This window comes from Pelophylax lessonae (assembly GCF_965119305.1).
Source record: "Pelophylax lessonae genome assembly, chromosome: 2".
NCBI classification, from domain to species: domain Eukaryota; kingdom Metazoa; phylum Chordata; class Amphibia; order Anura; family Ranidae; genus Pelophylax; species Pelophylax lessonae.
In genome coordinates this window covers 418,584,071-418,610,289 of record NC_138769.1, presented here as the reverse complement: position 1 = coordinate 418,610,289, position 26,219 = coordinate 418,584,071, and the positions used below count along the sequence as shown (strand labels likewise).

Genomic DNA, 26,219 nt, shown 5'->3' with positions numbered 1-26,219 from the left:
ATTTTTTATGTGGTACCGTGCAGATGTATATAAAGTGATTATAAAAGCAAATTTTTATTTTTTTTAGTAACAAACATGTTATACTTATCTGCTTTGTGCAATGATTTTGCACAGAGCAGCCCCGATCCTTCTCTTCTCTGGTCCCTCACCAGGGCTCCTGGTTCCTTCTCCTTTCATTATGCCGCAGTAGGAAGCTGCTTCTTATTGTGGCACACCTGTGGGCTTGATCCACGCTGTCTGTGTCTATTGACACAGACAGTGCAGTTTGGTCTCTCTCCCTCATCCCAGGATGTGATTGACAGCAGTAGGAGTCAATGGCTGCAGCTACTATCAATCTGCCCTGTGAGGAGGGGGGGAGGGAGGGGAGAGAGAGTGAGAGAGCCACGCCTCCCAAAAGCTTTTTGCATAGAATGCATTAACCACTTGCCGACCAGCCACAGTATATATACTGTGGCAGGTCGGCTCTATTGCGCAAAACAACGTACCTGTCAGTGTCATTAGTACAGTTACAGTGCATATTTTTAGCACTGATTACTGTAATATTGTCACTGGTTCCCAAAAAAGTGTCAGTTAGGTGTTCACTATAATGTCATAGCCCCGCTAAAAAGCGCTGATCGCCACCATTACTAGTAAAAACATAAATAAAAATGCCATAAAAATATTCCATTGTACGCGCAATAACTTTTGTGCAAACCAATCAGTATACGCTTATTGGGATTTTTTTAACAAAAATATGTAGCAGAATACATATCGGCCTAAATTAATGAGGAAATTCGATTTTTTACATTTTTTTTTTATTTATTGGATATGTTTTATAGCAGAAAATAAAAAATATTGGTGTTTTTGATAAAAATACCACCAAAAGAAAGCTCTATTTGTTGAGAAAAAGGACATTTATTTGGGTACAGTGTCGCATGACCACGCAATTGTCAGTTAAAGTATTGCAAAAAAAGACCTGGTCATTAAGGGGGTAAAACCTTCCGGCCCGGAAGTGGTTAAGATAGAAAACCTTATACCTTTACAACCACTTTAACTGCTCCTGGACTGCCACTGACGTGAATGTACAGTGGCAGGGCGGCCCTTCAGCACAAAATTTCCAGGTCTAGAGCATGCATGCGAGCTGCTGGCAACACAGCAGGAGCCAACCAGTGGGTCCAGCGGAACCGATGTTCACCGGCACCTGGCGATCCTTCCCAAGAGAGGCAGAACAGCGGTCTGCCTATGTAAACAATGCAGATCGCTGTTCTGTGAGAGGCGAAGATAGATCCTGTGTTTCTGCTAAGCAGGAACATGGAGCTCTGTCTTCCCCTAGTCAAAGCACCCCAGGGAACATATTTAACCCTTTGGTTGCCCGTTAACCCCTTCCCTGCCACTGTCATTAGTACGACAGTGCATATTTTTAGCACTGATCACTGTATTAGTGTCACTGGTCCCCAAAAAAGTGTCACTTAGTGTCTGATTTGTCTGCCACAATATTGCAGCCCCACTATGAGTCACTGATCACCGCCATTACTAGTAAAAAAATAAATAAAAATTCAATAAAAATATCCCATAGTTTGTAGACACTATAACTTTTGCAGAAACCAATAAATATACGCTTATTGTGATTTTTTTTTTTTTTTTTTAAACCAAAAACATGTAGTAGAATACATACAGGTGCATCTCGTAAAATTAGAATATCATCAAAAAGCTAATTCATTTCAGTAATTCAATTAAAAAAGTGAAAATTTTTTTATATAGATGCGTTACACACAGGGTGATTTATTTTAAGCAATTTGATTCTTTTAATGTTGATGATTATGGCTTACAGCTACTGAAAACCCAAAATTCAGTATTTCAGAATATTCGAATATTACATAAGACCAATAAAAAAAATATATATATTTTTACTACAGTATAGCATACACTCAATACTTGGTCGGGGCTCCTTTGGTATGAATTACTGCATCAATGCAGTGTGGTATGGAGGCGATCAGCCTGTGTACTGCTGAGGTGCTATGGAAGCCCAGGTTGCTTTGATGGCGGCTTTCAGCTCGCCTGCATTGTTGGGTCTGGTGTCTCATCTTTCTCTTCACAATACCCATCAGATTCTCTATGGCGTATAAGTCAGGCGAGTTTGCTGGACAATTAAGCACAGTTAAACCATGATCATTAAATCAGATATTGATAGTTTTCGCAGTGTGGGCAGGTGCCAAGTCCTGCTGGGAAATTAAATCAGCATCTCCATAAAGTGATCAGAAGAGATGAGATGCTCTAGAATTTCCTGGTAGAGGGCTGTGCTGACTTTGGACTTGATAAAATACAGTGGACCAACACCAGCAGATGACATGGCTCCCCAAATCATCACTGACTGTGGAAACTTCACACCGGACCTCATACAACTTGGATTCTGGGCCTCTCCACTCTTCCTCCAGACTCCAGGACCTTCATTTCCAAATGAAATGCAAAACGGTCCACAATGAGTGATGATTTGGGGAGCCATGTCATCTGCTGGTGTTGGTCCACGGTATTTTATCAAGTCCAAACCAAAGCCCTTTTTTTTTTTTCTTGGTCTTATGTAATCAAATTTTCTGAGATACTGAGTTTTGGGTTTTCACTACCTGTATATATCATAATCATCAAAATGAAAAGAAAAATTCTTGAAATATTTCACTCTGTGTAACGCACCTATTTAAAATGTATGAATTTCACTTTTTTAACTGAATTACTGAAATAAATACATCGTTGATGATCTTCTAATTTTATGAAATGCACCTATATTGCATAAATTGATGAAGAAATTAAATTTTTTACATTATTAGATATGTTTTATAACAAAAAGGTTTTTTTTTTTTGTTAATTGACACCCTTTTTCTGTTTATAGCGCAAAAAATAAAAACTGCAGAGGTGATCAAATACCACCAAAAGAAAGTTCAATTTGTGGGAAAAACATAACGCAGTGCCATATCGCAGAAAATGGCCTGGTCATGCAGGGGGGTAAACCTTCTGGAGCTGAAGTGGTTAATAAAGTCTTATAGGTTTTATTCAGCTGTGTGAAAGGTGTGTTTCGTTTTTTAAAGGTGATTAAGCCAGATTTTTATATGTACTACATTTAAACGCAACAGTTTGGATGTGTCCTAAAGTATATATTAAGGGAAAATGTTTTATCTCATTAGAAATGCTTTATGTACAGAAAATCAGTGTACTCCTAACTTCCTGTTGAAGCTGACAACAAAGTGGCAGAAATTCACAGACCGTGTCTATGACACTCTTGCAACAGATTCATGTTCCTGTCAGGAATAGGTACATAATCTTAGGAGGTAGAGACTCTAAACCAGAGTGTCCATACCAGACACCCTGTCCTAATGCAGCTCAACATTACTGTGCTTCCTCCTCTGCCACTGCACTCCTCACACATACAGGCACATGGCTGTTTTGCAGTGGGGTGACTGAAAGCTGACAGATGACTGGGAGACTAGTTCCCAATCAAGTCTGTCTTGTCTGCAAGTGACAGCACATGGCAGTAGATAGGCAAGAAGCTTAATTTGGAACCTTGAGACTAGTTTTCCATCAGGTCTGCCTTCCATATGACTAGTCATTGCCCAAATAAAGACATTGCCATATTTGGGTACTGACATCAGTCGGTATCCCATTTGCTTGGAATCGGCAGGGTGAATCTCTCAACAGGCAGCTGAATAGGCATGGGGATGAGCCATACTCATGACAGCTTCCAAGTACAAAATACCCCACACTGAGCACTGGCGTCTCTCTATACTCCAGCTCAGAGTTGGTCTTAATTTCCTAATCCACAAACTGGGGGTATGCCTTTTTAAGTCAGTCACAGTCATAGGGACAGGTTCTTAAAGTGGCAGTGGTAAGAACTACCTGAATTTGTGGCATGTGTCAGTAATGTTACCAAAACTTTGCCTGCATTAGGCTCAGGTAGATTTCAAGGAACCCACCACCAGAAAAGTGTTAAAAATACTACTTTTGCCTCGACTTCCAAGAGTCTGTCCATCAATTGTGTGTAGGGAAAAGACTCTTGGGAAATTTAGTTCTGGAGGTGTGCCTATCTCAATGGGCTTCAAAAACAAGGCTGATTCACTGGTATGCAAAAAAATAAAAGATGTCAGGGCACTTGCTTATGCATTTTGCATACGTTTCACTATGACACTAAACAATATCCTTATTTTTCAAAACCAATCCATACACATCCACTACTTAATGGCCCTGTAATAAAGTTTTCATTAAATAGCTTCTTACTGTGATAAGACAGAAAAGAAATATAGATGCATCAGACATCTCCACGCTCTTTCACAGCAATGCCAATGTACTGACATGCATGCTTCTGAAGTGGAAGTCATTAGAGCCTATGTAGACAGCCTAACTTTTACCTGTCCAAGAATGTAGTCAGCCTGCATTTGTGCTTATAGAATTTGTTGTACCCTACAATTAGCAAACCAGCTGTGTGCATGTGCCCTTGGCTGTTTTGCCAGGAGTAACACAAAGCATCTTCATAAAAAGGTACACGTCCACTGCAAAACATTTGCTGCAGGAAGCATGAAGTGTCACAGATTGGGCAGGAGTAAATCCCTCATATGTGCAGGAAAAATAAAATCATCAATAGAATTCTCAAATTTCTCATCATTAGCAAAGCACATGCTCCAATACAAAAGAACTATTTTTGAATCCCTGATGTGTGCTAATGTACAGTTTGAAGAAAGTGATTGATCAAAACAGATGACTAGCTGTTGAAATGTTATCAAAATGAACACCTTTAAATTAGGTCACTGAACATAACACTTACTATTAATTCCATCATCACCACTCATTAAATTATGTCAAGTATAAATTCTTAAATGACTTATTTAATTAATTTTGTCAAGGACCACAGAAATGTGTTAACTGCAAAATCAAGCTATAAATATTATGTACTTCTACTAAGCTCTAATAAGGAAAATTCTATCAATATCTTAAGAAGTTGGATTTAATCACAGCAATTATACATATATAAAAAAAGAAAAGACATGGTAGGGAACTATACTTCCAAATAAAAGATATTATTTAATATAGATAGATTGCTGATAAAGTCATCAGCTCATCTAGTGGTTTAATGTACATTTGGATTAATATAAATAAATAAATAAATAAATAAATAAATATATATATATATATATATATATATATATATATCATTTTTGTTTTGAATTTTTGGACAAAGTGGGCGAGGATCAGAAATCCTGTCAGGTTTTACTGCTGTTGGAGAAATTTCTTAATTTCCTGTCTAGTAGAAAGGTTGTCCCCAGGACTGCAAGAGGAGGCTAGAAAGAATAGATTTGTAAAAAATAAAGAAGAATTAAGAGGGAAAAAGGCAGGAAAGGAAGAGTTGAGGTGGAAGGGTGAATATCAAACTGTGGGGACCAAATTCCAAGACAATTGGGTAGAAGAAGAGGATAGGGTTGAGTGAGTGGATTTTATTTATTAATATATCTACAAGTTGCAAACTTCCTGTGAGTCGTAGATGAGAAAATTATTTCAGGGGCTCTTTAAGACCTTAATATTTTTTCCAAGGGTTCATCAAGCCTAAAAAGGTTGAGAAAAGCTTCTCTGTAGTATTCAACTTTGCTACTCCCCCAGTACTGTTGCTGCTCAGCAACTGCTACATTGTTATTCCATGAAGAGAGTTTACTGCTTCTAATATAGATCTGTGCAGTCACTGTTTTCTCTGAGACCATCCAAAATTTATTCTGTGTTGAGCCCTGATGAAGGGAGAGTGTTTTTATATGAATCATTTACCAACAAATTAAGCTATCTTGACTATTTTTTTGTATGCTGCTCCTTAATGTATTTCTATGGTTTGAGCTATGGTTGGGAGCCTATTGGGGGAAGCCTTGATTTGTGGGAGCTTGTCTGAAGTTTTCCTTCATCTGACTTTACATACAAGTTGAACGTTTCCAGCGTCTCTTTACATATGCTGATCTAGAACCACAAATATCAACATCATTGTTAACCTCAAACAGCAGCCCAATAGCCAATTGAAGGGACAAAAGTAGTAAGCAGACAACGCTGCTTTGCAACAGATTTACCTAAAATTATTTGCTTGAGAAAACTGCATACAATGAGACATGACGCTGGAAAAAAAAAAAAAAGAGTTTGGCTTTATATACACTTTAAGGATAAATATTGTCAAATTAACCACTTACCGCAAAGTGACGTAGGGGTACGTCGGCAAACTTTGCGGTAGTATACCGGGATGATGCTTCTAGCTAGAGGCACCATCCCGGTACTGTGGTTTAGAGCCAACGGTCGGCTTGCCGTCGGTAACGACCGATGCGGCTCGGGAGCCGCTCAATCGTTACCCGGGAGGGGACGCCCCCCCTCCCACCACCTTCCGTGACTTTGCTCGGGGCTCCTGTCCCACCGGGAGCCCGAGCACCCAGCCGGCACGTCCGCCGGCTGGATGGAGTCCCGATCAAAGCCAGAAACAGCTTTGATCGGGTCTTCGATGGCATAACCCAGAGGCGGCGTCCATGACGTCACTTCCGACCGGGTTACTGTGCTGCAAAAGGCGGCAAATTTAAAAAACGGCTGTATGCAAAAGCGCCGTTTTCGGCATTTTGCATACATGGAAGTGTAGTGGAGGGGTTTAGGGTATTTTAGACCATCGATCCCTCCATAAAGAGTACCTGTCACTGCATATTGCTGTCACAAGGGATGTTTACATTGCTTGTGACAGCAATAAAAGTGATCAGATTTTTTAGTTTAAAAAAAAAACTAAAAAAAAAAATTTTAGCAGCCCCTGTCACCGTTAGCTTGCGCACAAAAAAAAACGTATACGGAAGTTGAGCCGCGAATGAAATCGCTGTTCAAACCACACATGTGAGGTATCGCCGCGATCGCCAGAGCGTGAGCAATGATTTAAAAAAAAGAGCTACACTCTAACTCTAAACTGGTAACCGTTAAAAAAAATTAAAGCGTCGCCTATTGAGATTTCTATTGACCGTAGTTTGTCGCCATCCCACGGGGGGGGGGGGGGGAAATTTTAAACCGTAACATGTTGGGTATCTATTTACTCGGCGTGACATCATCTTTCACAATATACAAAAAAATGGGCTACCTTTACTGTTTAGTATTTTTTAAATGCAGTGAAATGTGATTTTTCAAAATTTTTGAAAAAAAAATGGTGTTTTAAAGACCACTGCGCAAATACCGCGTGACAAAAAATATTGCAATGACCGACAATTTATTCTCCAGAGTCTTTGCTAAAAAAAATATATATAATGTTTGGGGGTTCTAAGTAGTTTTCTCGTCACTTTGTCCAGAATATTCGCTATGACCATGATCACGATTATGTGCTTTTGCTTTTTTTTCTTTTTAGACAAGTCTAATGCTAGAACTATCACTAAAGTCAACCTGTGTGTGTTATAAAAACAGGTTCATTTAATGGTGGCTTCTCAAGCAGTGCATACCTAGCTTTCCTTCCCTGCCAGAAAGGCTGAGAAATACTAGAACTTCTGGGTATAGGCATATGACTCACTGCCCTTTCCATCACTTAAAGCACATGTGTCAAACACAAGGCCCGTGGGCCGAATATGGCCCTCAAGGCCATTTCATGTGGGCCTCACACCTCTCCTAGAGCTGCAGTAGAGCTCCAGCCCTCCATTGGACCTCCTAGTGATCCTGCACTTACTGCTTCCCTGCTCTGCCCCCAGCTTCTTCCCAACAGCAACACAAGGTGGGGTGCACTTTGAGGTAAGGGAAGGTGGGGGGGGGGCTCTAGACATCTGATGTAAGGGGATTGGGATACTCTGGACATCGAGTATTACAGATACAACCGGCCCTTTGAGGGCAATCATAATGCTGATGCGGCCCTCTATAAAGTTGGGTTTGACACCCCTGACTTAAACCTTAATTTACAAAGCTTTATCAGAAGGATAATGTTCTTTATTTCAGTTATGTGCCTGTAATTTAATACCTTGTTGGACTCTTACACTTTAAAAAAAAAAAACTGCCACTTTAATTAAAAAAAAAATGTTCTTTACCTCAGTCTCTCTTTGTGAATTGAGCCTATAGTAGTGCTGGTAATTAGCAGCTCAGACAGCCAGTTGCTATTATAGATATTAAAGGATAAGTTCAACTTTTGGTAAAAAATAATAAATGCACATATTTTTGGAGGAATAGAATGTGCATTTATTATTCTTCCCTCATGAGCCTGCAAAGCAATGAACCTGTGATCAGTGGATCAGGGGTGCAATGTCAGGCTCCTGCAGACAAGCCCTGAAGCTTTCAGCTTGTACCTTTGATACAATTTTACTGTTTACAAGCTGCAGGGCTTGTGATTGAACTACGAGAGTGCTCATTAGTGCCCTCACAGTTCACTTAGAACTACAAGCCGCCAGCCACAATGGCTAATGGTATTTGTAGCTCTCATTAATAGATCAATGTGAACTATTGACAAGCTTGTGTAGGAGGAGCCCCGCACAGCTGCGCTATTTTCAAAATGTGACCGGGAGTGCAGGGAGAGGTCTGGAGCATAACACTTGCATTATGGGTGTAATGTGTAACATGCACTCAAAGTTGAACTTATCCTTTAAATATGTGTAATTAAAATATTTCTCAGCCCACATATACCTCTTCCTAGGAGACTTCAGGACCCCAAACCCTGTGGTTCTTTGCAAGAGAGAGGCTTCTAATTAAAGTAGAAGTACAAGCTCCTGGGGATGTAGGAGTGGGCTCACTAAAGCAAACCTATTGCTTTGCCTTACACTGGCAAAATGTTAGTTCAATAAAAAGCTCAGCTGGAAAAATAAAGTCAAATTAAAGAAAGTTTTGACAAGTGAGGGCACACATATTGCCACTTACAACAGAAAAAGCCCAATAAAGTTAAGAAGCTGCTAAAACATTTTTAAGGAGAATTGCCTACCTGGCTCTTACAAGTTATCCAGCACTGCATTAAAGCAATTTCCATCAAGGGCACAGATCTGTATGCAGAAACACTCAGTGCCGGTTCACACTAATGCGATCACAGACATCGCATATGAATCGGAGCGCACTGCTCCTAAAATCACATGCAATGTCTGTGCGGTGCGAGTTCAGCCATACATTTTGTATGGCTGATTTCGCACCGCAATCGCAGTGAACTCGCACAGGACCCTTTTCTTTTGTCCGCAGCAGAACCGGATCGCATGGTGGATCACACCAGTGTGATCCGATTCTGTGAGAACTGTCAGATCGCACTGCGATATGCGATCTGATTTGGGGGGGGGTGTCCTTAACTCTGAATTGACACCCCCAGCGTATCGCATATGGCAGTGTGAACTGCCTGTTCTGCGGATGCGATGCCGGAACACGCAGAATATTCACAGTGTTCCCGCATTGCAATAGTGTGAACCGGCACTCAACCTGACAACAGGTTACAACCTCAAGACCTGTTACTACCAGGGCCTATCCTATATGGTATTAATACCCTCTGCCAAAGCCATAGGTGATTATTCATAACTGAAACATAGGTAATTGTACAATATGTCTGTGACAATTATTCAAGCAGTGGCATAAAAATTCAGCATTATTATTGCTAAATGGTATTGGAAGACTTATCCAAGCAGAATATACTACATAGTCTCAAAGGATTAGAAAGGGTCCTACATGACATCATTATAAAGTATTTCCATATACATTACAAATAAACTAACAGCACTGTAAAAGATCCAACACCAGCACTTGTTGATCTTAAAATGTATTTGTGCTTAAGTGTGTCCCAGAATGTATACTGGAAATTGATGTCAGATATCTGTTCAGGTTGATATTAAACCCATCATTTGCTTGTCAAATACTAAAGCCCCTGCTAATCACATAAGTTCTGACATTTGATTGTTAAATAACATGAGAGGGGAGGTCTAAATCTTGATTTGGAGAGAAGCTGAGGATTTGTGATGGTGGTTTATGACAATTCACTTTGCAAGAATGTCCAATTTGCATGCAAGGATAATAACAATACAGCATTTTTGCTTGCATGGCATTGGGTGATGGAAATCAGCAGAGCTTCACCTCATTCACTAAGCTAAAGGAAAATTCCCTTGCAGAGTGAACAGTCTACTTGCCTTTAGTAAATCAACCACCTTTGTCTGCATTCAAAGATACCTACCTCAAAGTAGTTTACTTTGCTTGCCCTGCTACGAGTTAATTGTTGCCGATTTAGGAGATATTGAATGGTTGGGACAATAATGCCCAAATTAATGTTAAAGCTGCAATGAGGTAGGGTTGGACATTCAGTCATTTATCTATTCCCCTGAGATAAAACAGGAAGCATGTCAGAATCTCATTCAATTGCTTATCTGTTCTCCTGAGAAAAGACAGGAGACATGTCAGAATCTCTATGGCTAAATGACGGAGCAAACCCAACTCTGGACACAACATTTTCCATATTTATTTCTTCGTTAATCTACACATTAACAAGTTCATATTTTCCCCATTTAAGAGCTCTCTAAGTTTCAATGGCAACTTATATGTAGAATAGGACACCAGCTTTCAGCAGAACTTATCGTACTAAAAACTTGGATTTTAATGTGTGAATCAAAGATAAAAAAAAAAAAAACATAAAAATGGTCGTGCCCAGAATTGGGCTTTAACCTCCCTGGCGGTATGATTATGTCAGGAATTACATACCAAAAGCGGTACAATTCTTTTCATGGAAATTTGGCGTTATGCATTATAGGCCTACAATTCTTAGTAATTACTGACTTAAACCTGACCAAAACAAGAGTCGAATCAATAGTATTATTTTATTATTTAATATATAATATATATGATAAAATTATATTATTGATTAGATTATAATTCATGCATTATATATAGATATATGTGTGTGTATATATATATATATATATATATATATATATATATATATATGCGCATATATGCATATATATATGCGCATATATGCATATATATATATATGCGCATATATATATATATATATATATAAAATATAAAATGTGTTTTGTGTAACATTTTTTTTTTTTGAATTTCCCTCCCTAGTTCCGCTCCCATGCAGCATTGCTGCTGCATGGAACGGAACTAGGAAGTGATCAGACCGACGGTGGACGGAGGAGCGGCGGGACTCTCGGCTGGCGGTCGCAGCAATGGGAGATCATCGCTGGATCGCCAGGATAAGGTAAGAGAACACCGCTGCGCTCTCTGCACATCTACCCCGAGCGTGACTCAGGGTTACCGATCCTGATATGAAAAATCAACCCCGAGTCACGCTCGGGATTACCGCCAAGGTGGTTAAATGCCAACATAGACACTGGAGAGTGGTCAGACAGATAGGATAATAGGTCCCTAAAAATCAGCCAATAAATGGTGTAAGTGTTCCAGTTAAGACTGTGGGAAATAAAGTAGAGAAGATAAGCTGCAGACATCTTTGATGCCAACTTATTGGGGGGAGCTAGGATAACAGTTTAACGTCTTAAGGTCCAGGATTGGATGCACTTTTCCTTCCTTACTGGGAACTATGAACACGTTTTGAGTAAAAACCCTGAAAACGTTCCAAGGTCCGAACCGGGACAATCACCCCTTGAAGGAACAGGTCTTGTACCACCCCAAACAGGCCCTATAAGCGGTCTGGGGACAGGCACAAGTTGGAAGGAAAAAACCTTGCTGGGGAATAAGAACGAAACTTGATCTTGTAGCTGGACCGAATGACTTTGTGAACCCACTTGTCTTGCAGTCCATGGGTCCGGAAACCAGCGAAGACGTCCCCCCCCCCCACCCCCGAAACGGGTGAGGGTGCACCTTCATGCAGAAGAAGCCTTGCCAGACCAGGTACGTTTGGATCCTCCAGAAGAGGCCCTGAAAGGCTTCGAACCATTGTCAGTCGACTGAGGGACTCCAGGACCAGGGGGACCTCACAAAATGTGTAAATGGCTAAGGGACAATCCCTACCGCAGCACTACCAGGTCGCCAGGCACAAAGCTATCCTCAGCCAAGAGGGAGAGGACCCCACCAGACTCACCACAGAAACAGGCACCTGTAGGCACCTGGAAAATCTGCACTACACGAGCGGCAATCAGGAAGTAAAATGATCCAGGAGTCAGCACCAGAGGATGAGGAGGGGCTCCCACTGCCGGACAACACAAACATGGCCGGCGTGTATAGAAACACACAGGCAACGACAATATTGTGACACCACAAGGTTTACAGGGACCAAGGAGGGAGACTAGGCCTCAAATACAGATCCAGGCAGGACAGAGGGCCCTGGCAGGAGCCCCCACCAGGTACAACCCCCCTCCGCACAATTGATTATCTGGTCGCTGGCGGCGCCTCCCCATCGCCAGTTAGCGCCCTGCCCCCATCCTAGGAAAGTGGTAAGACCACCCAGATAGCCCCAGCATGGGGGGGGGCAGTATGAGGGACTTGGCAAGGAGGAGTGACTGCAGGAAGGATGGGAACCCGGGGGTCCGACGTCCCAAGGAGGGGCCCACATCCAAGGTCCATAAAGACATGGAAGAGCGAGTTTGGGGTGGAAAGTTCATGTGCGTGTAAAGGCATGCGTACCAATACTTTTGGTAATATAGTGTATGTTATGACTGCAAGACCTATAAACAAAACTTTATCAAATGTAATACTGAGGAGGTCAACTCATCTGACAATCCAAACTACAAGAAATAGATTCATATTTATATAAAAATAACACTATGCAAACAGAAAAAAAAAATGTATCATGTATTCAGATTTACATTCTGCACTGTAAAAGGGGAAAGCAATTAAGGACATTGAAGCTATATTTCAAATGAGATGGGAGTCAAAACATGAAACAAGATGTAAGTGATATTCCCATGTGCCCCCCATGAGTTTTCACAGCACACTGCTAAGTCCCCAGGCATTACACACAAGAAATCAAATGTTTTGTTCTCTGGGGTTGTAAAAGCTGGGTGGTCCTTACAAACTGTCCAGTTCACTAAAAGAAAGACAAAAACACATTGTCCGTCTCTAGCCATGACAGTGCCCTGGTGTGGTATCTTACAGTTATTTGGAATATAAGCAAACAATAGTAACCTTATCCTGCTCTGCCCTGTGTACAATTTTCCATAAGGTTCCTGAACTGCACTTTTAATGGTTTTAACTGAGTCAGACTGACTTGTTATACAAACAATGTTGTGCGGGAAGAAGCAGAGCAAAGCCGGGAGATTTCTAAAGCTGCATTTTGTGATTCCCAGCAGGTTGCTATGAACAGCAATAATCTAATTGCAGCAAAGACATGCATGGAGAAGTGGTGCAAATTTAAGGGATAACTAATAAAATGAACAAAAATATCTAATGCCTCATTTCCACTGAGCGGATCGGTTCGGGTCGGTATGGTACGCTAATTTGAGTGTTTCCATTATGAAAGTGGCCCATACAACCGAACCAAACTGCACCATTCCTGGTCCTGCTTCAGATGTAGGGCCATAGGAAATGGTACGGTACGGTTAGGGCGGAGCTACTGGCGTCACACGATAGAGTCCACTGATTGGCGGACAGGAAACCATCAATGCTCACGTCAAATGAAAGAACAAAACAAACACCTCATTTGGTGTAAACCCCGCATGGTCCCTGGTGGCCCGACTTGCAGTGGAAACGCTCACCTGAATAGACCGGACTATTCTAACCCTTCCAAACTGTACCGACCCGAACCGTTCTGCTCAGTGGAAACGAGGCATAACTAAACTTTCAGCCTGTGCCATCGAGTAAAGGATGAGCCATTCAATTGTGTTTAGTTTGCAGCATGAGCTATGGAGCTCTGTAAACAGAGTTCTTATAAGTCATGTGAAAAGGCGACTAAAGCGCTACCTGCTGGAATAATATAAATATGCAATACATCATACTTTCATTTCACTTTTTACTGGTCATAATAATAAACAAAAAAAAAAAAAAAAAAAAAGCGTACACAACTACTACCCGTTCCCTCTATGTGTAGCCAAATATAGAAAATGTAATCTAGCCATGTATTTATTAAAATACTTATATATTTTTAAACAGTTCCTCGACCTCTCTTTGTACTATCCTCATATATACCCATACACAAAATTCTGACTGGGATGGGAAGGGCAGAACTGCAAACACACTAAGCTTTACTACATTGCACAGGAGAAAAGATGGCTTAATCAGTGTCTTTCTCCCACCATCCAATCACATTCTTGACCAAGCTGGATTACTGTTTCTGATATGAAAAATGGAAAACCCCAACTTCAACCTGGAACACAGTGTGGTTTGCTGTATGTAGCCTCAGCTACATAGTTTTTACCGCACATCCAGAGGCCTCACATGTTAGTGAGGGACAGCCTGGCCCAAACAAACTATGTCAATTATAACAAAAACGGGAGTTCAGCTTTAAACAAACTGAAGATGTAAGCTGATTGGCTATCATGCACAGCTGCACCAGATTTTGCGCTCTCCAGTTTTAGTAAATAAACCCCAGGTAATTAAAGTATGTATTCTGCTATTTGCCTGTACTTACATTTTCCTAAATTATATTCAGCCAAATGTGTGTATTTTTTAATGGTATCATCAAAAATTGGACTTTTCTATAAAATCCTATAATCAGTTAATTTTTTTTTACCATGATCAGATTTAAAATACTAGTATCACAATACCCAGAAAGTAGAGTCACTTACAATATACTTTAATTATGACCTAAACTGTATATGTAAGTGTTTTGAAATCTTCCTAGATAATCACTTTCCAAGGTGACTCAAGTTGTGAGCAACAGCTGCAGGAATGGCACAGGATGATGTTCTGTGGAGACATTGTATTGATCTTCCTATGAAAAGTAGCACAGCCTACCACAAATCTTATTTTTCTCCTGAAGAGAAATAGCTACAGGTAATGACTCCCACATTATAGTTAGCACAGTACAAGCCATATTAAACAGCATGTCTGTCGTAATCCCAACAAATTTACTTCACTAAAAACTTGCCTTTTATATTATTTTCAGCAAATTTACTATTACGAGTAAGGAATAAACTAGTGTCCAACTAAGGAATCACTTGTCTAAATAAAACAGCAAAGTTATCAAATAACACTTTGTTACGAGAAATCCTGGAAATAGCTGGTGCATGTTTATAAATGGGGTTGTTCTCTGACAGCTAGGAAGGAAACATAAAAAGAAGAGTATATTTCATAACTTGGGTTTCATGGAACATGAAATCTATTTCTAATCATGAATATCTCTAAAAGCAGCACATTTTATAGTCAATAAAAAAATGTAAAAAAAATAAAAGTTGGCTTTCCACTATTTGGATCAGCCTTTCTCAACCTTTTCAACACAGAGGAACCCTTGAAATAAATTTCTGGTCTCGGGGAACCCCTTCTAAAAATGAATCTACAACTCATGACACATTAGTGTGACAGTCAGTGGGAAGAATGCTCCTTACTCTTGTCATCATTGGGAAGAATTCCCCCTTGCAGATAGCTAAAAGGAACAATGGTGTCATTGGAAACTTATCGGAGAGGCAGAATGTGCCCATTGCTAAAGAAACCCCTAGAAACCTCAGGAGGAACCCTGCTTGGGAAACCCTGATTTGGATGAATAAGCAGCCAAACTGCACCCTCTGCCATACAGCCACCATTTGATATCACATCTGCTGCGGTGGACTGGTTAGTGCTGTCATTGACACCAGTACCTTGTACCTCAGTTATGGCACCTCTCTTAATAAAATCTGCCTCTATCCCACTACACAAGCATGCGGAAAAGCAAAATATTTCCAAAAACACTACCTGTAACATTTTTTGCAAAGTGATCTTCATTCCCCGTGGTTAAGTGATTGGGAGAGCAACCTACATTTATAACAACACAGCTAATCCCTCTTCTTACATCAGCCTAGTTTACCAGAAAGAACCTTACTAAGTCAAACGTGATTCTATCTTAGAAATACTAAATCAAGCACCTTAAATGTTATGGAGAATCAAGAGTGGCAGGCAGGTGACACCACTGTCTAGCATAAGCCCTAATTATACACCATAGTAATTGTGAAAGAATACGTTACATGGCCTGAGGGATGATTAAGATCAGTGATGAGAAATTAGAAGGAGCAGGGTAGAAATCTTTTCTCGAACAAATTTCTAACAGCGAATGTGGTTTTTCGATCAGTAAAGTCCATATACCCCAAAATCAAATAATGAAGGCAAGTGAAAAAGTACTTTCAAGCGGCATTCAAGTCCCTGAATATACTGATGAGATTTTCATCATTATCATGTTCATTTAAAAAATCTACTAGTGTATGGTCAGATTGAGATTTGGTTGGATTTATCATTTAAATCTAGTGATATTCACTTGAAGGAGCCACCATTTCTGAAAACAGTTCCGAGTTTTGCTTATCTGGCAATATTCTCTGCACAAAAAGAAAATGCCCATTATATGTATATGCCCTGGGGTTGATATACTAAAGGATAATAGTTCACTTTGTAACCTACTCCAGAGCCTAATGATCAAAAGGGAAGCTCTGTTGACTTCCATCATCCAATCATGTGCAAGCAAAATTGATGGGGTTTTTTTTTGTTAGTTCCCTTGCACGTGATTGCGAATTCTGTGCAAAGTGAAATTTCACCACATATACTAAGCTCTGGGGAAAATGTTCTTGACAAAGTGAACAGCTGGTTTGCTTTTATTAAGGCCTCATGCACACGGGTTTTTTGTAAAACGCTGTTTCTCCATGACAGGAGGAATTCAGCATTAGAAAATAACCTAAGCTGTGTGTTTTCAAGCCAGTTTAGCAGTGTTTGGGCATTTATTTATTTTATTGACCAGAATTTCAATTTATTCTGGCTACTGAAATGAATAAACGCTGAAGTGTGAAACATGCTTAACGTTTAGGCGCATTTAGACGAGTTAAGCAGCATCGAGCGTTTTTTCTGCCAAAACTCTGCTGCTTCTGGACGCCCTGGCAGTGGGTTTTTTCCTGCCACTAAACATAGACACATAGGTTAACATGCAGGGGAGTTTAAAGGTGGGGGTGGGGGAGGAACGCCAGAAGCCCCCAGAAGCATCTGTAATAACTTGTGGTGTGCAAGAGGCCTACATCAACCCCACTGTCTCATATGCCTGGCACAGCCGAGAAATTATTTGTATTTAAGAAATACTATGTATTTTAGTGCCTGGCATGACTCTGCTTGGTGATTTTATTCTATAAAAAATCCTTTCCTGAACTGAGCTATTTTATTTATACATTTACTGTCACATTACCAGGCAGTTCTAGGTCTTAAAGGTACCATAAACCACTTATGATAATCTGGTGTTCAGACACATTCTGACAGTCAGAGGACCTTTTTCCAATTGTGTGTATAAATATGCACATATAAAATCACCCTACCATGTATGTAATACATAAGGGAGGAACAGAAAGGAGGCAACTATGTAGCCAGTGTATCTCGGGGCAAGGAATAAATTACAGTAGGTCAGGATAAGTCTTTATTCAGGGCTTTTGCTTTGCCATGAGAATGTATTGTTTATTTTATATAGCAGGAAAAGTTGGATTGGTCACCCCATGTCCAAATTCAATGCTGCAGGATCTGATGTAAATACATTTGAAATGTTTGTGAAATGTCAGTGAAATGTTTTGCAAGTCGCCTCCAGCGAAGATAGTGTTCTTGTGGCAGGGGGGGTGTGGGAATCTGTATCTGCCGGGAGAACACAGTGATTATAGCTAAAAAAGCTGCTAGCAATACCTGCATGTAAAATCCACCAAGCTGCTTGTACTCAAATTGATCGTTCAGTCAACTTGGGTACTTTCAGCTTGCCGATACATGGTTTGAATTTCGGCCCCTCCCTGCTGAACCAACTGCGATTTGAACCGGCAATGGCTGGCTTTAAGAAGTTCAAATTAGTTCAAGTTTTTTTTTTGTTTTTATTTTCTACAACAATCAACTGTATTTGGGCAGAGTACAAGGAACCGAGGGGTTAGAGACAACTCTTGTTTTGCTTACAGAGAAGGGTGTTTTACTTTCCTCCACACAACCCCAAAGTCTTACCAGACTCCATCCATCTTGTTCCATCTTTATAGTGTCTGTGCATGTCTGTATAACTCCGGTAGAGTCACTGAAATGGTAGCACCTTCGGGAACATAGACTGATGTGAATGGATTAGAAATAGTGTAGGAAGCACTGCAGAATTTATTGGCACGCTACAGATGAAAGTAGAGTATCAGTACTACACAGCAGTAATATATATTTTATAACTTTGTTATCTAAAGGACTGGCGATTCTGCTAAGCCAGTCTTAGGATTCACACACCCCTACAACACTGCACAAACAGGAAGATGGTTTCAGTATTTCCAGGTTCGGCTTTACTAATCCCTGTTCACTGGATAATGAATTGAGTACTGATGCTGAGTCACTGTGCTCTGAAAAGGAGAGATGCACAGATGGCTTTGAAAGGTGAACCAGACAAGACAAGTGTCACTCGGCAGACGTGTGTGACACACAAGACTAATTATATGGAATTACAAATCATTTTGAGGTAGAAATGTTATCATATAGTATTTAAACTGTTTATTTAGCAATTTACTTGAAATTCTATTGTAAGTGGTAGTACATTAAATCAATTTCTATCCACTAATATTCTATGGTAGAACACCAATGTTTTATGTATCATAAAAAAAACAACCTGATCTTTCAAATTGTGGAATCTGCAATCATAGGCTCAGCTCATTAAACTGCAATGCATGTGTTACATGTCATAACAACCTTTATTTTCAGCCATGTCACTTATTTTCATCTCTCATTGGTTCTTGTATCTAAAAACAACAGTTGTGACAAAATAAAATGATTGCTACAGCTTTGTAAATTCATTTTATAAAGAACTGGATTGGGATTAATGTCTTCTGTAATTCCTAGTCATCTCCTTCCCAAATTAACGCTCTCATTCCCCTACTGATGTTTTAGTTACAGCTGTCACTTTACTGCAGACAGCTGAATTTGAATCCTTACATTTCCAATTGGGTGTTTTGCCATTTTTGTCACTGCTAATTACAACACATTGTAAAAGAATATGTTTGCACTCTCCGCGCTTGACTATTTCCAAGTCTTACAGCTTTCTCTACTAAGAGATCAGAAGAGCAAAAGGATAAAAATTGCATTGTGCACTGGCCACGCTCTAGTGAAGTACAATAAAGTTAGATCCAGCTTGAAAATATAAATAGCCGAGAGACACATCATGTGTAAATCTGACCGTTGCTTTTATGAAGAAAAAAGTTGACAAGCTTTATGATGGAGACATGGACCATAAGGCAAACCTGACGTTTCTACCCAGAGGCTGGGGAAAACAAGGATTTTCTTATGCTTTATTAAAACTGATAACAATACATGACCAACATCTGTACTAAATACCAGCAGGCTGCCAAAATTCTACATAAGAGGAAAGAAAGCCATTCCTTGTGAATTTTCAGTACATGTTAATATTATATCCTCTTTTATTTTGTAATACAAAAACAGTATGCCTGCATCACCCTGCAACATGGCTTTTTAAGGAGTGCAGTGAACACACCCTTTAAAATCTAGGCTGAATATTTTATTTGAAGTATAAACAAATCATCCATCACAACTAGATAAGTGCTAGTCTTGCAAACATGGGCGATTAAATCATAAGGTTAATGACACAAATGAGTATTTGTGATATTCTGTCCATAAACGACACAGCCTATGATTGTTATAAAACAAGTCTGTATAAATGATATACACATTACAGACAGTTCTAAAATGAACAAGGACATTTCCAACTAAAATGCCATAAAGTAGCATATAAGAAAAAGGTGTTACATGTTTACAATTACATTGGAGTATGACAATAGAGAATAAAGGGAGCAGCACAGATGTTATCTGATTTCTGCTGGAATACAACTAGAAAGAGATTTTTGTGGTTGAGTTTTTCAGCACTACAACAGAATGCGATGCTACCTTTAACCACAAGTTGGCAGTATAATTACAGCCAAAGGAGGGGGGATGCAAAGCACGCAGGATACATATTACAGAATTCATGCGACTCGCAAAGAAATCACCTAAACACTTTTCAAGTAGCAAACAGAAATAAACTATGTTTAGAATGCTGATGAGCCACAGAAAATCCCCTCATTATAAAGTGCTCAAATGTCCATCAAGGATATTACTATTATTTATGTCTTGAAATAAACACTTTGGCTACAACATTTGGGCAATTACTTGAAAATGAGTCGGGTTATTTCATAGGGGACAGTCTGAAATCCACTGAAAATTGCTGCACTATGCTGGCACAGGACTGCTTCCACAGATTACAGCTTCCAAATTGCTTTACAATACTGGAGAGATGGATGCTGCTGTTAAATTCTGAAATAAAATTGTTTTATAGCCCACTAGCGCAGACAGTTGGAGATGTGAGAGCACTGGAAGATCAAGTAGCAAATATATGACCACAAATCTTGTGTCGCTATGCTTTTCACCAAGAAGGGATTTTTTATTTTTACCACCGTTCTGTTTAAAGTACAGCCACGCCCTATACGTTCAACTTCCAAATGACGAGTTTTATTTTAAATGCTATTTATTAAAGGAGCATAATGTAAATAAAAGGCTATAAAGTAAAGAAAATGATAGGGTCTGCTTTGGATGCTTAAAACTCCCCTCCCCCACCACCTTTTTTTGTAATTTAAGCAAAAAAAAAAAAATGACCGGTAAGTATACTTTGAAAATCAGGTTCCTTTGTTTTCTGTTTGCATTCCTCTCACACAGGAATACTAGTTGTAGGAACAATTATTCACACCAGCCTTCAGGGCTGAGTAGCCAAACCAGAAGAACAGCTTTTACAAAAAAAAAAAAAACATTTTATTTTCCACCACTCTTTTGTCTGAATGAAGGGTAAAGTTTTAAAACTCAAACATCTAAGTAAATGTTAATTTTCCAAGCCTGGAGAAACGTCACCCTTAATGACCCAAAGGAATGAGGAAAAAAAAAGGAGTTAAATGTTGTATACTTGCTGTAGCAAAGGTCCAGGTCAAGAAGGATGCACACAAAATCACAGATCTTCCAAAGCTGTTCAGCAGCAAACAGGTTTCAACATGCAAATGAGGCTCAGAGGTACTCCTCCATTCAAGAGGAGCCACAAATCAACCCAGGGTCCTACTGTGCTTGTGTACTCTTTGTTACCACCCAACATAAGGGCTATGGAGCGCCCCGGGATATAAATCACTTTTCAATAGTAAAATAGCCTGATGAGTAGAAGGAGCCATGAAAAGACAGAATACTGCTCAGTTGGCTGACTTTTACTCAAAGACGGAGGCTATAATAATAATATGTGCGATGTGGATAATTCAAATCTACCATAAACAGATGGAAGGAAACATGACCATGACGCCACTAAGGGATGAGAAGACACCAAACATCACATTATTCCCATTCAATTCAAACACAGTGCAGCTTCTATACACAGAGCACAGTAGGTCATGGATAACGTGAAAGATTCCATTCTGGGGGAATCTTACATCATAGACCATGGACTGTAACGCCTAACAAGTTTTGTTGACAAAACAAAAGACACATTTATTATACACAGATTGCCAAAACTGGAAATAATATTCATCCACTGAGTGTCAACTGAATGAATAATTAAAGCATGGGAGGGCATCAACCTGGCTTCAGCATTTGGATGCCCGTCTAACAGCTTGGATGGCGGCAAGACAAAACTGCTCATCGTGGCCATGCTAATGTGTTCTTATGGTGTCTATGCTAACCTAGGAGTGCTGCTGTGTCCTGTATGGGGGGAGGGACAGAAGGTAGTCAGGGCACATCTGAAGTATGACATCAGCCTGGAGAAATGAGGCCATTACATGTTCAATAAATGATTGCCCTGATCGGGAAAGTGGCTTCTCTCATCAAGGGGCACCCCACAGGGCAGAGGCATTCCATAGGGCAGAGTCTCTCTATAGGATAGAGGCACCCCATAGGGCAGGGAAGAAGCACCCTACAAAGCAGAGGCACCTCACTGGGCACAATGAAGCTTTTAGCAGAGGTACAACATTGGGCAGAGGCACTACACTTGGCACAAGGAAGCTCATAGGGTAGAGGCACACCATGGGACACAAGGATACTCATAGGGCAGAGGCCCCCCATAGGGCACAAGGATACTCATAGAGCAGAGGCACCTCACTGGGCACAAGGAACCTCATATGGCAGATGCACTCAATGGGACACAAGGAAGCTCATAGGGCAGGGGCACTTCACTGGGCATAAGGAAGCTCATAGGGCAAAGTCACCTGACTGGGCATGAGGAAGCTCATAGGGCAAAGTCACCTCACTGGGCACCAGGAAACTCATAAGGCAGAGGCACCTCACTGGGCATGAGAAAGCTCATGGGGCAGAGGCACCTCACTGGGCATGAGGAAGCTCATAGGGCAGAGGCACTGCATAGGACACAATGAACCTCATAGGACAGGGGCACCTCATTGGGCATAAGGAAGCTCATAGGGCAGAGGCACCTCACTGGGCATGAGGAAGCTCATAGGGCAGAGGCACTGCATAGGACACAATGAACCTCATAGGGCAGAGACACCTCATTGGGCATAAGGAAGCTCATGGGGCAGAGGCACTGCATAGGACACAATGAACCTCATAGGGCAGAGACACCTCATTGGGCATAAGGAAGCTCATGGGGCAGAGGCACTGCATAGGACACAATGAACCTCATAGGGCAGAGGCACCTCATTGGGCATAAGTAACCTCATAGGGCAGAGACACTTCACTGGGCACATGGAACCTCATTGGGCAGATGCACCTAGGTACCAGGTATACAGACAGCTGTGACGTCATCCCCGACCTAGATAAAGCTGTGAGAAGGAGAATAGACAGGTGACAAACTTTGAAGTGTAGATATGAATTGAGATTAGCAATTACCTGTCCGGAAGGCGGTCGCACACAGGACACAGACGGTCAGGAGGCTACTTGCTGCCATGGCTGAAAGATCCCGATCCCAGTCAGCAGACTGTTACACACACAGGCTGGGAGGTGTAATGGCCCGGACCGGCCGGGTGTGAACAGAGGGCACCTGTAGCTGTAGTCCTGTCCCGAGGTATACCTCCTGGCACTGCAGTACCCCTTCCTTTCCCCCGGAGTCAGTCACCAAGAGGTCACACACGTCCCGCCTGTCCCCGGCCACCACATGAATCCCAGGGAAGAAGTTGTCCTGGCAGGTGCTATACCACTAGCGCACAGGGAGGCTCCGTCCTGCAGCCGCTGCTCCCGAGTCACTACTGACTCTCTTCTCTTACCAGCCCGACTCTCCCTCCTACTCCGGTCCCCACAGCCTGCCTACGCGCGTCCCCGTCACCAGGCGCGTGCACCCTCTTACAGTGCGGACAGGGCACGGCGCGTGCACGTCTAAACTTTCCCAGGTGCTCTCCTCTACCCTCAATAGAGAGTGCACTGGGGACAACCCGCAAGCCTCTGTTCCTCACTGCCACGAGAACGCGCCTCACTTCTCGGGCTCCCGCCCCCTTGCTTCCCCTCTCACTAATGGGGAGCCCGCTCACTCAGCCGCAGGTGTTGGGGCGGCGCGCGCACGAGGCTTCAGCAGGTGTCTCCCGCCGTCCTCCTCGCGGCGCTGCAGGACCTCTAGTGAGAACGGATGAGTATTCGTGTGCGCGCCTGGGATAGCTACACGAGGTTCACTGTGCCCTTAACAACGGGGGCACCTGCTTGGTGTGTCCTGAGGGGAGGCTGGGCTGCTGTTCATACAAACGCCTGCTACTAGTTTTCTCAGCGGCAACAAGTACCTCACCGAGAGGAGAGGAGGGAAGGGTGAGCCTTCTGTACTGGTATCTGTGTGCCCGGACACCTCCTCAGAGATGGGCTGCGGGCTAACGGTTGTGTCTGCCAAACAGGGCTGGCCGCATTCCTGAAGGATGACTCTCCCCAGCTCTCACTCTTATCACTGCTACTATTAATATTATTACTAACACACGCTGGAAAGTACACGGGATCACCACAGCGCACTGTGTGTGTGGCCCGACTTCTAGCTGGAGTTTCACTCTGACCAATCAGCTGATCTGTGAGAAGGAAGAGTGAGGTCATGGACTGAACACGGGGGTTCCCCGGCCAGGTCACACTCTATGAGAGGGGGAAACATGTGATCTTACTGTATGTGCTTATCAAACTTCCCCTACAAACACCCCTCCTCACATCATACACTCCACAGCACACCTATCACATTGTGTACACTTTGTATGCTGAACATTAGTGTCATCTCTGTCCCCTGATAGCCTAAGGGCTGCTTCCTTCACTCAGCTAGCTCAACCTACACAGATAACACACCAACATAACGACACTTCTGCTCACACTGTTCATTCTAATGACACATGGAAACTACAGTACATTAAAGTACATTACATTCCACCCCCCATCCAAAAATGAAAAGTCAGCAGCTACACATACTGTACACACACTGTAGCAGCTGACTTTTATTATTAGGACACTTACCTGTCCTGGAGTCCACCGATGTCGGCACCGCAGCCTATGTTTCCATTGCCTGTTGGGTGCTGCCGCGGCCATTGCCAGTAAGGGAACCCGGCAGTGAAGCCTTGCGGTTTCACAGGCAGGTCCCTACTGAGCGAAGCGCGCTGCGCATTCAGATTGGCTCAGCCTCGGAGGGTAGGAGGAGGGGTCCTCACTTCACCGTGGCGCCGTTCCCGGAAGTGGGGAAGGGTACCTGTCAAAAACAGGTACCCATTCCCCCTTGAAAGGGGCCAAATGTGGCACTGGAGGGGGGGGAGAAAGCAAATGAGCGGAAGTTCCACTTTTGGGTGGAACTCCGCTTTAAGGCCCTTTTTTTCACACACACATGGACAGTTCATTTCATCAGTTCAGTCACGTTTGTTTGTCATCCATTTTTCATTTGTTGTCATTCGTTGTCATCCATTTTTCATTCGTTTTCATCTGTTGTCATCCATTTTTCATCTGTTGTCAAACATTTTTCATCCGTTGTCATCCATTTTTCATTCGTTGTCATCCATTTTTCATTCGTTGTCATCCGTTGTCATCCATTTTTCATTCGTTGTCATCCGTTGTCATCCATTTTTCATTCGTTGTCATCCGTTGTCATCCATTTTTCATCTGTTGTCATCCATTTTTCATTCGTTGTCATCCATTTTCATCCATTTTTCATCTGTTGTCAAACATTTTTCATCCATTGTCATCCATTTTTCATTTGTTGTCATCCGTTGTCATCCATTTTTCATCCGTTGTCATCCATTTTTCATTTGTTGTCATCCATTTTTCATTTGTTGTCATCCGTTGTCATCCATTTTCATTTGTTGTCATCCATTTTTCATTTGTTGTCATCCGTTGTCATCCATTTTTCATTTGTTGTCATCCGTTGTCATCCAATTTTTTCATCCGTTGTCATCCATTTTTCATTTGTTGTCATCCGTTGTCATCCATTTTTCATTTGTTGTCATCCGTTGTCATCCATTTTTCATCCATTGTCATCCGTTTTTCATCTGTTGTCATCCGTTTTTCATCTGATCCGTTTTTTAACAAATGTAAAATAGGGCTTTCATCCATTCAAAAAAAACAGAAGTTGATGGAAGTGGATGAAAACGGATGTACATGAATGATCATCCATTTCCATATGTTTTTCAATAGGAATGCATTGCTGTCCGTCTGAAAAAAAAAAAAAAAAAAAATATATATATATATATATATTTATTTTTCACATTCTGCTATATAACATTTCCAAAAAAAAAAAAAAAAAAATGTCATCCTTTTAGGCCAATTTGTATTCTGCTACATATTTTTGGTAAAAAAAAAAAAAAAAAAAATCGCAATAAGCGTATTTTGATTGGTTTGCTCAAAAGTTATCGCGTCTTCAAACTAGGGGAAACATTTTTATGTCATTTTTTATTTTTACTAGTAATCCCGGCGATCTGCGATTTTTAGTGGGACTGCTACATTGTGGCGGACAGATCGGACCCCCTAAGTGACATTTTTGACACTTTTGGGGGGATCAGTGGCATTGCTACAGTAATCAGTGCTAAAAATGTGCACTGTTACTGTAATATTGACACTGGCAGGGAAGGGGTTAACCCAGGGGTGATCAAAGGGTTAGATGTGAGCCTAAGGGAGTGTTTTCTAACTGTAGGGGGAGGGACTTGTAAAACGATCATACAGACCTGTCATCCTTTATAGAAGGATCACAGACACTCTGTGATCATTCCAGGGAGAAGAATGGTCAACTGTGTTTACAACAG

At 41.4% G+C, this 26,219-nt stretch overlaps 1 protein-coding gene across 2 annotated transcripts in view; it reads right to left on the bottom strand.

Annotated features, from left to right (window-relative positions):
* Window positions 1–23,379, bottom strand: part of ALCAM (activated leukocyte cell adhesion molecule) — a 171,136-nt gene extending 147,757 nt beyond the window's left edge. For both annotated transcript variants that reach the window (XM_082245396.1, XM_082245397.1), the window contains exon 1: window positions 22,870–23,379. In XM_082245396.1, coding sequence (XP_082101522.1) covers window positions 22,870–22,927 — 58 coding nt within the window. In that variant the 5' untranslated portion in view covers window positions 22,928–23,379. The remainder of the gene's footprint in view (window positions 1–22,869) is intronic.
* Between the last annotated feature and the right edge of the window lie 2,840 nt (window positions 23,380–26,219).